Below are 11,486 nucleotides of genomic sequence, written 5' to 3' on the forward strand. Positions count from 1 at the left end.
AATAGTAGGGGACTTTAACGCCCCACTTACACCAATGGACAGATCAAACAGAAAATAAATAAGAAAACACAAGCTTTAAATGATACATTAAACAAGAGGGACTTAATTGATATTTATAGGACATTCCATCCAAAAACAGCAGATTACACTTTCTTCTCAAGTGCACACAGAATATTCTCCAGGATAGATCACATCTTCGGTCACAAATCAAGCCTCGGTAAATTTAAGAAAACTGAAATAATATCAAGCATCTTTTCTGACCACAACGCTATGAGATTAGGAATCAATTACAGGGAAAAAAAACATAAAAAACACAAACACATGGAGGCTGAACAATACGTTACTAAATAACCAAGAGATCACTGAAGAAATCAAAGAGGAAATCAAAAAATACCTAGAGACAAATGACAATGAAAACACGACGATCCAAAACCTATGGGATGCAGCTAAAGCAGTTCTAAGAGGGAATTTTATAGCAATACAAGCCTACCACAGGAAACAAGAAAAATCTCAAATAAACAATCTAACCTTCCCCCTAAAGGAACCAGAGAAAGAACAAACAGAACCCAAAGTTAGTAGAAGGAAAGAAATCATAAAGATCAGAGCAGAAATAAATGAAACAGAAACAAAGAAAACAATAACAAAGACCAAGAAAACTGAAAGCTGGTTCTTTGAGAAGATAAACAAAATTGATAAACCTTTAGCCAAACTCATCAAAAAAAAGAGGGAAAAGACTCAAATCAATAAAATCAGAAATGAAAAAGCAGAAGTTACAACAGACACAGCAGAAATACAAAGCATCATAAGAGATTACTACGAGCAACTCTATGCCAATAAAATGGACAACCTGGAAGAAATGGACAAATTCTTAGAGAGGCATAACCTTCCAAGACTGAACCAAGAAGCAATAGAAAATACAAACAGACCAATCACAAGTAATGAAACTGAAACTGTGATTAAAAATCTTCCAACAAACAAAAGTCCAGGACCAGATGGCTTCACAGGTGAATTCTATCAAACATTTAGAGAAGAGCTAACACCCATCCTTCTCAAACTCTTCCAAAAAACTGCAGAGGGAGGAACACTCCCAAACTCATTCTATGAGGCCACCATCACCCTGCTACCAAAACCAGACAAAGATACTACAAAAAAAGAAAATTACAGACCAATATCACCGATGAATATAGACGCAAAAATCCTCAACAAAATACTAGCAAACAGAATCCAACAACATATTAAAAGGATCATACACCACGATCAAGTGGAATTTATCCCAGGGATGCAAGGATTCTTCAATATACGCAAATCAATCAATGTGATACACCATATCAACAAATTGAAGAATAAAACCCAAATGATCATCTCAATAGATGCAGACAAAGCTTGTAACAAAATTCAACACCCATTTATGATAAAAACTCTCCAGAAAGTGGGCATAGAGGGAACCTACCTCAACATAATAAAGGCCATATATGACAAACCCACAGCAAACAGCTTTCTCAATGGTGAAAAACTGAAAGCATTTCCCCTAAGATCAGGAACAAGACAAGGATGCCCACTCTCACCACTATTATTCAACAGTTTTGGAAGTCCTAGCCACGGCAATCAGAGAAGAAAAAATAAATAAAAGGAATACAAATTGGAAAAGAAGAAGTAAAACTGTCACTGTTTGCAGATGACATGATACTATACATAGAGAATCCTAAAAATGCCACCAGAAAACTACTAGAGCTAATCAATGAATTTGGTAAAGTTGCAGGATACAAAATTAATACACAGAAATCTCTTGCATTCCTATACACTAACAACGAAAGATCAGATAGAGAAATCAAGGAAACAATACCATTCACCATTGCAACAAAAAGAATAAAATACCTAGGAATGAACCTACCTAAGGAGGTAAAAGACCTGTACTCAGAAAACTATAAGACACTGATGAAAGAAATCAAAGATGACACAAACAGATGGAGACATATATCATGTTCTTGGATTAGAAGAATCAATACTGTGAAAATGACTACTACCCAAAGCAATCTACAGATTCAATGCAATCCCTATCAAATTACCAGTGGCATTTTTTACAAAACTAGAACAAAAAATCTTAAAATTTGTATGGAGACACAAAAGACCCCGAATAGCCAAAGCAGTCTTTTGAGGGAAAAAAACAGAGCTGGAGGAATCAGACTCCCAGACTTCACACTATAGTACGAAGCTACAGTAATCAAGTCAATATGGTACTGGCACAAAAACAGAAATATAGATCAATGGAACAGGATAGAAAGCCCAGAGATAAACCCACGCACCTGTGGTCAACTAATCTATGACAAAGGAGGCAAGGATATACAATGGAGAAAAGACAGTCTCTTCAATAAGTGGTGCTGGGAAAACTGGACAGCTACCTGTAAAAGAATGAAATTAGAACACTCCCTAACACCATATACACAAATAAACTCAAAATGGATTAGAGACCTAAATGTAAAACCGGACAGTATAAAACTCTTAGAGAAAAACATAGGAAGAACACTCTTTGACATAAATCACAGCAAGATCTTTTTTGATCCACCTCCTAGAGTAATGGAAATAAAAACAGAAATAAACAAATGGGGCATAATGGAACTTAAAAGCTTTTGCAAAGCAAAGGAAACTACAAACAAGATGAAAAGACAACCCTCAGAATAGGAGAAAATATTTGCAAACGAATCAACAGACAAAGCATTAATCTCCAAAATATATAAACAGCTCATGCAGCTCAATATTAAAAAAAGAACCACCCAATCCAAAAATGGGCAGAAGACCTAAATAAACATTTCTCCAAAGAAGACATACAGATGGCCAAGAGGCACATGAAAAGCTGCTCAATATCACTAATTATCAGAGAACTGCAAATCAAAACTACAATGAGGTATCACCTCACACCAGTTAGAATGGGCATCATCAGAAAATCTACAAACAACAAATGCTGGAGAGGGTGTGGAGAAAAGGGAACCCTCTTGCACTGTTGGTGGGAATATAAATTGATACAGCCACTATGGAGAACAGTATGGAGGTGTCTTACAAACTGAAAAGAGAATTACCATGTGAACCAGCAATCCCACTACTGGGCATATACCCAGAGAAAGCCATAATTCAAAAAGACACATGCCCCCCAATGTTCATTGCAGCACTACTTACAATAGCCAGGTCATGGAAGCAACCTAAATGCCCGTCAACAGACAAATGGATAAAGAAGATGTGGTACATATATATGAAATACTACTCAGCCATAAAAAGGAACAAACTTGGGTCATTTGTAGAGACGTGGATGGATCTAGAGACTGTCATACAGAGTGAAGTAAGTCATAAAGAGAAAAACAAATATAGTATATTAATGCATATATGTGAACCTAGAAAAATGGTACAGATGAACCGGTTTGCAGGGCAGAAAGAGATAAAGACATAGAGAACAAACGTACGGACACCAAGGGGGGAAAGTGGCAGGGGGGTGGTGGTGGTGGGATGAATTGGGAGATTGGGATTGACATATATACACCAATATGTATAAAATAGATAACTAATAAGAACCTGCTGTATAAAAAAATAAAATAAAATTCAAAAATTCAAAAAAAATACCACCACAGGATCCATCAATTTCACTTCTATGTATTTACCCAAAGAAAACGAAAATACTAATTAGAAAAAATATATGCACTCCAGTGTTCAAAACAGCATTATTTACAACAGCAAAATATGGAAGCAATCTAAGTGCCCATGGATAAATGAATGGATAAAAAATATGTGGTGAATATTTATGTATATATACCTATTTGTAGGAATACTATTCAGCCATAAGAAACAAAGAAGTCTTGCCATCTGCAACTACATGGATGGGCCTAGAGAGTATTATGCTAAGTGAAGTAAGTCACACAGAAAGACAAAACACCACGTATTTGTCTCACTTATATGTGGAATCTAAAAAACAAATGAACAAACAAAACAGAAACAGACAGATACAGAGAGCAAACTGCATGTTGCCAGAGGGAATGGGGGTGGGAGGATGAGTGAAACAGGTGAAGGAGATTAAGAGCCACAAACTTCCCATTGTGAAGTCAGTCAGTCACGAGGATGTGACACACAACATGGGGAATATAGTCAATAATATCATAATAACTTCGTTTGGTGACATGTGGTTACTAGACTCGTCGAGGTGATCATTTCCAAAGGTATTTCATCGTCAGATCACTATGCTGTATGCCTGAAACTAACATAATATTGTATTGCAACTATACTTCATTTCAAAAAATAAAATAGGGAATTCCCTGACGGTTCAGTGGTTAGGACTCGGCACTTTCACTGCCAGGGCCCGAGTTCAATCCCTGGTCAGGGAACTTAGATCCTGCAAGCCGTGAGGCACGGCCAGGAATAAAAAAAAAAAGAAAAAATAAAATAAAATAAAGTCAAGGTGTCATCAGGGTGTGTTCTTTTCTAGAGGCTTTCAGGGCTGCCTTCTCCTGACTCTAGAGGCTGCTTGCTCTCCTTGGCTCCGGGCTCCTTCTCCATCCTCAAAGCCAGCTTCTCCTGTCACAGGGACCATGCAGCCTCCCTCACCCCCGTTTAAGTACCTTTGTGATCATACTGGGCCCACCTGGATAACCTCATCTCACAGTCAGGTGATGAGCAACCTTAATCCCGTCTGCAACCTGACTCCGCTTTGTGATATAACCTAAGTCACAGGTGCTGGGATTAGAATGAGGACATCTTTGGAAGCCATTATTCTGCCCACCTTGCTGCTTGAGTGACTTTGGAGAAGTTACTTAGTTCTAGTTTTCTAATCTATGAAACAAAGATATTATCACCTACCTTAGTGAGTTATTACAGGAATTTTCCTTGCAATATGAATAATCTTTAGCACACAGTAAATAAGCAGTAAGTGCTATTATTTTTCTTGTTCGCCAAACGTCAATTAATATAGGAAGCAAGAACAAAAAGAAATAAGCAACATTACCTGCCACCATGGTCAAGTGACAAAATAAACATACAACCTGGTAGATTAAAAATACGTCACAGAAAGTGCTGTCACAGAGAGGACTACAGAAGCCCAAGGAAGTGACCCACACAGGGGGAGCATAAAGGCTTCAGAAAACAGATCTTTGAGCAGGAACCTGACAGGGTGGGAAGCTGGCCACAGACATGGATCAAAGAGAGAAGAGACCGAGGAAGGGAAAGCAGGTGGAGCTGCGCCAGTGTTCCTGGTCAGAGGCAACAAAGACAGGGTGAATAGGAACACTAGGTGGAAACATCCGAAACTGCTGTTTTCACAGGGCAAAATCACCAGATACTGGCAATTTCTTAAGTTTCGATTTAATAAAAGCAAACACATGCTGGAGGTAGAAAAATTTGGCAATTATCTGAACAAAACACGGTAAGGAAGGGCAAACAGATTTTTTTCTTGTGAAGAATTTATGGGGTTAAAAGTTTTATTTGTCTTGTAAAAAGAAATGAATTTCCTAATGCTTATAATGCTGTCGTAGCTAGATTATCCTCTAAACTTTTAATTTTGAGATACTATAGAAGAACACTACTGACAGCTATGTAGAAAATTGTATTAAACAGAGTTTAAAATCAATAGGTAAGGATTTCCAGCGTAAGAATTACAAAATGCTAATGAAGGAAATCAAAGAGGACCTAAATAAGCGAAGAGGTACACTGTGTTCCTGGATTGGAAGATTCAACGTGGTAAAGATATCAACTCTCCCCAAACTGATCTACCGGTTTAGCACAACGACCATCAAAATCCAAGCAAGGTTTTTCACAGACACAGACCAACTTATTCTAAGACTGATGTGGAAAAGCACAGACTTTATAATACCAAAATGATTTTTAAAAGGAAGAATAAAATGCGAGGACTTAACGGCACCCGACATTTAAGGCTCACTATATAGTTATATCAAAAAGACAGTGTGCTGTTGGCAGGGGAACAGACACACAGACCAACAGAACAGAGAACCAAGGATTGACCCACACAAACGATTTTCTACATAGGCACACAACGATTCAGTGACCTGGCAATGATCTCCTGGAGACAGCACCAAAATCACAGGCAACCAAAGAAAAAACAGATAAACTGGACTTCATCAAAATGAACAACTTTTGCACATCAAATGGCACAATCAACAGAGTGAAAAGGCAATCCATGGAATAGGAGAAAATATTTGCAAATCATGTATCTGATAAGGAACTGATACACAGAATATACAAATAACCCCTACAACTCAGTAACAAAAAGTCAAATGATCTGACTTTTTAAATGGGCAAAGAACTTGAATAGACATTTCTCCCAAGAAAAGAGAGGGAGTGCAACAGGCACTTGTGAAAAAACTCAACACCATCAGCCATCAGGGAGATGCAGTGAGATACCACCTCACACCCACTACGATGGCTACGATCAAACAACAGAAAACAACAAGTACTGGTGAGGATGCGGAGAAACTGTACATTGCTGGTGGGAACGTAAATTAGTGCCGCCCCTGTGTAAAACACTAAGGCGATTACTCAAAAAATTAAATATAGAACTACCACATGGTCCAGCAAGCCCACTTCAGGGGATATACCTCCAAAATGAAAGCAGGGACTCCAGGTATTTGCACACCCATTTTCCAGCAGCATTATTCACAATAGTCAAAAAGTAGAAGCAACCCAAGTGTTCACTGAGAGGGGTGGAGGGAGGAGGGGAGGAAGGAGGAGGGGAGGGGGAGGATGGAGGAGGGGAGGGGGAGGGGAGGGGGGAGGAAGGAGGGGGAGCAGGGAAGGAGGGGGAGGAAGGAAGGAGGGGGAGCAGGGGGTGGGGGAGGAGGGGGAGGTGGCTGTGGCCATAAAAGGGGAGCATGAAGGATCCTCCTGGTGACGGGCTGCTCAGTATCCTGGCTGCCATGGTGCATACACAACTCCACACCTGCTAAAACTGCACAAAACTAAACCCAACACACAAATGTGTGCACACGAAGCACGTGGAAGCTGAGCAAGGTCCACAGATTTTATCAGGCTGTGCTATCGTGCTACAGCTATGACAGACGTCATCAGGAGACACCCGGTGAAGGACACATGGAATCTCTCTATTGTCTCTCCCAGGCGCATGTGAATCCACAACTGGTATAAAAGTTCAAAAAAATACACAGTAATTCATTTTAGACCAGTAGTTTTTGAATAAAGAAACTCAAGTGCCATCAAGCGATACCTTCTTCCATGGTTTTAGTGAAGTTACACAGAAGCGAAGCCAGTCCCTTCAGACACCCTGCCAGAACCGGAAGTTTGGGCTCTCTCACTGTTGATGTCATCTGAAAGGAGAGTTTTAACAAGATATCATTAAAAGAGAAAAATTCACCAGATATATGTAAGCAGAAAAGAAGATCATAAAGTTTATCATACCTGGGTCTTAAGTTCACCCAGAAAAGCCCGGAAGAGTTTATCTGAATTATTTACCATCTCACTAGGATGAACTTCGCCTAATACTCCTAGGAGCTCATATATCTTTTCTAAAACTGAAAAATAAATTTTAGACAAATTTAGGCCTAAAATCACTTAAATAAATTAAACAAAAATGCACAAATAAGAAAATGAAAGGATGTTTAGTTCAAAATAATTTCACGATAAGCCACACAAAATATCTAGTTTTATGTACTGAATCTTCCGTGATATGTTTTATGCAAATTTATTATTATAAACTAAATTACATTTGACATGCATTGTGAGTTTTCTATTTAAAAAAATCTTTTGTAAAGATTAAAATTTTTATAAGAAGACTTCACACATTGTTTCTTGTCTCCATTTTGGTTTGTTTTCAGCAAAAATAATTCATCTGTAAAGCATATAAATACCTTGGCAGAGAAAACCTAAGTTTTACACTAACAATTTTTTAATTTGTTAAAATATTTTTTTAAATAACATTTAAATACAGCTCACCTGTATCTGGTATTTTTTTTTTCAACGCAAGTTCTCCATAGAACTTGCTAAATAACTCTCCAACTCTAAATTCATCCATGAGGCTCGAACTTCTCAAAGTCTGAAGTAACTGAAAGAACACAAGGCAGCCGAGTGTACAGAGACAGCAGCAAAAAGGCTTCCATCTACCGCACCTGCTCACACACAGCGGACTTCCACACCCACGTGTCTCTAGGGCACTCGCTCTCCGCCTCTCAGGGCTCTTATCCAGCCACGTTATTTGGGAGGACGGGTTGAGGTGGGTGGTGGAAAAACAGGGGCTACAAAGGGGAAGGGGAGGTAGACTTAATTTCACCTTCCCAAAAAAACTATACGATGACTAGACACATGTTCTCAGAGACATATTAAGACAAGGACCAACAAAACCCAAAGAAATTCTAAAAGAGAGACACATCTAAACAGATACCTAGATGAGAGTGAGCCCAATGACCACTTACATACAACACACAGACCCATCCCAGTGTAAGGTTTTAGGAAAACATTCAAAGACACAATGAGATGAATTCTGGCAATTCTTAGTAGCGTTTAGGTTTTCACAGTAAAGGTAACAGAGTAATGGAAGGGCAGTCAATTCCTTACACTCCGCGCTACCTTCCCTTCATACCCCTCACAACCGAACTTCTCCCTTTGCTACCCAGAAGGGTGTGAGGGCAAAATACCAAGGTTGTTATTGGGTGATGGTTGGGAAACATGCATCTTCTCCACACATCAATGTGATTCTACAACATCTCTCACCCAAAACATAACCCAAAACTCCAATTTTCAGTTCAAGATATATATTAAATAGAAAATACATGCACTTAGAAATACTTTTTTTAATTACCTTAATAAGAAGTTCTAGGGCTGGAATTTTACATTTAGCAGCTTTATCTTTTGTATAAACACTGGTACAAGTATTCTAGGTTTTAAAAGGAGACATATCAAAATCATTAAAAAGACCTTAGTTCTTATAACTAAGACTTAACAGCTAAAACTATGCCTGGGAGGAGCGATACCAGTATATGATATATTACAATTTAATAGTTTTCCACAAGGGCCTTAGCTCATTAAATATGTTTAAAAATAGCCACTTAATTTCTAACACAATCAAACAAAAATAAACTCCCCAACAAGAAAGGCAGAAATAAAATGAAGTTTAACTTACATCATAAGTTAAAAGGGACGTTGGTATATAACGAGGTATGTTTTTTCCTCCTTACCTTAATATCGAGAGAATAATGTGTGATCTTCTGGCCAATTTTCTCTAAGAAAACACATAAAAACTTTAGGGCTTCTTCTCTACAATCACGAAACTATAATAAAAGAAATAAACATTACAGAAACACGGCTAAGAAAAAAAGTCACCTCAACGTGAAGGAATATACTAGAAGAGCAAAGTGAAAATCTTCAACTTACTTCATCAACGCTAAGTGATTTCCGAACAAATACAAGCAAACCAAAATCTTTGGAAAAAACTAAGGAAGTGTGTAATGCTGGAAAAAACAAACAAACAAAACAAATAAGAGAGCTGCCAAGGTACTGCATAAACCCACCCTAAAGGTATTGCTTGTTTCTCAATTCAGCCTCTTAAGTGATAAAACACTAGCCTAAGGCTGCCGTATTTTGACAAGGAAAACGGGAAATTCTAGATGTTCCACAGCAATGAGGTAGGCAGAATAATGGCCCCAAAGATGCCAGAACCCTAATTCCTAGTGTCACACCCACCTGTGAATATGCTAACTTTACATAGCAAATGAAAATCAGGTTGCTAATCAGCTGACCTTAAACTGGTGAGCATCCTGGGCCATCAGGTGGACCCAATGCAATCACAAGGGCCCTCACAAGTGGAAGAGGGAGGAAGGAGAGGGAGGACAGGAAAGCAGGACAGATTCCAAGCATGTCACTTGACCCTCTGCTGCTGGCTCTGAAGATGGAGGAAGGGGGAGGGGGACAGCGTAATCCAAGAAAGAAAAGGAAAGTGGCCCTGCCTGCTGCCTTGGTTTCAGCTTGCTGAGACCCGTGCTGGGCTTCCAGCCACACAACTATAGGACTAACAAACCTGCGCTGTTGTAAACACCAAGCCAGTGGCACGTTTTAGCACCAACAGAAAACTAGTACACTCCCCTATAATCTCTCCAGGGAAAGGACACACCCTGGACATGCAGAGTGAACCTGGAACTGCTTTACGGAAAGTTACTAAAGGAACAAAATTGAACTCCTAGAACTCAGACTAGAAAGCATTTACACAATGATGCTGCTGTTTGGTCATTAATTTCGCCATTAGTACACCCCTGACAATATATAGGTACTGCAAAGCATCTTCTTCAAGACTTTTCTTACAGTATTTCTCCACCTTATTCAACAATGACTTTTTTAGGAAGAAAATCTCATCTACCTTCTAATTAAGCGGACACAACATGAAGAGTCTGCATACTTGCGGCTTTAAAAGGGAATAACACTGGGACTTCCCTGGTGGCGCAGTGGTTAAGCATCTGCCTGCCGACGCGGGTTCGAGCCCTGGTCCGGCCCGTGCGCCGCAACTACTGAGCCTGCGCTCTAGAGCCCACGAGCCACAACTACTGAGCCCGCGCACCTAGAGCCCGTGCTCCACAAGAGAAGCCACCGCAGTGAGAAGCCCGTGCACCGCAACGAAGAGCAGCCCCCGCTCGCTGCAACTACAGAAAGCCCGCGCGCAGCAACAAACACCCAATGCAGCCAAAAATAAACGAAATTTAAAAAAAATTTTTTTAAAGATTCATTTTCCCCTTTTTTTAAAAAAAAAGGGAATATCACAGATGTTTTCACGCGATGACACATTTAAAAATGCTGAAATGAGGCACTTTTGCTGCAAAAGGAAAAGTTCTCATCCAGGCGTAGCTAAAGAGTTAAAAGAACAGCATGGCTTGCTTCTCAAAAGAAGGAACAGCAAACACAGGGGTTTGGAAAAGGTGCTGGTGGGTTTAGGCGACACTGAGGTGGAAGAAAATACTCTCCTCTCGTCCCTCCACACCGTGGATAGCAACGATACCAAATTCAGGTCATTTTCACCACCTTTGGTTTTAAAATACCTTTCCTCTGCCGTTAAGAAAAGAGGCAGCTGACAAACCACTTTTACACACATCACGAATTCCGACCAGCCCGTTCAAGCACCGCCCGAGGCGTCCACGCCGGACCCGCAAGGGCTGCTGGGCTACGGGCTGTCGGAAGCCCGGAGCCGTACCCACCCAGCAGCGCAGGGCCGGAGCTCAGCACGCACTCCTGCCCCAGGCCCCGCAGCAGCTGACAACTGGCCACCGCCGCTCCGCAGCGGTCGGCCGCGGACAAGGACTCCTGTAACTGAAGCAGAGTACCCCGCACGCCAGACCCCGCGTCCGCCATGACGCCCAGCAACGACCCGCGCGTGCGCCCGCGCTACCCGGGCCCGCAAGTGCCTACGGGAACGGGGGGGCGGGGCTTCCGGCGCGTGCGCACAGTTGTCCGGGGCCCGGAAGTGCCGAGGCAAGGGGGCGGGGTCCTGAGAGGGGCGGGGCCTT

General features: G+C 40.6%; 1 protein-coding gene across 2 annotated transcripts in view; it reads right to left on the minus strand.

Annotated features, from left to right (window-relative positions):
* Nucleotides 1-11,331, minus strand: part of PRKDC (protein kinase, DNA-activated, catalytic subunit) — a 155,220-nt gene extending 143,889 nt beyond the window's left edge. Inside the window, exons 1-7 of one of the 2 annotated variants that reach the window (XM_061172006.1) lie at nucleotides 11,178-11,331; nucleotides 9,370-9,446; nucleotides 9,174-9,266; nucleotides 8,798-8,872; nucleotides 7,936-8,044; nucleotides 7,402-7,514; nucleotides 7,211-7,310 (exon numbers count right to left, since the gene is read on the minus strand). In XM_061172006.1, the coding sequence (XP_061027989.1) occupies nucleotides 7,211-7,310; nucleotides 7,402-7,514; nucleotides 7,936-8,044; nucleotides 8,798-8,872; nucleotides 9,174-9,266; nucleotides 9,370-9,446; nucleotides 11,178-11,331 (721 nt within the window). Of the gene's footprint in view, nucleotides 1-7,210; nucleotides 7,311-7,401; nucleotides 7,515-7,935; nucleotides 8,045-8,797; nucleotides 8,873-9,173; nucleotides 9,267-9,369; nucleotides 9,447-11,177 lie in introns of those variants that run through there. The other variant, XM_061172005.1, reaches the window with a different exon arrangement.
* Nucleotides 11,332-11,486: the final 155 nt, after the last annotated feature.

The sequence above is a fragment of the Eubalaena glacialis genome, chromosome 17, assembly GCF_028564815.1.
Source record: "Eubalaena glacialis isolate mEubGla1 chromosome 17, mEubGla1.1.hap2.+ XY, whole genome shotgun sequence".
NCBI lineage: Eukaryota > Metazoa > Chordata > Mammalia > Artiodactyla > Balaenidae > Eubalaena > Eubalaena glacialis.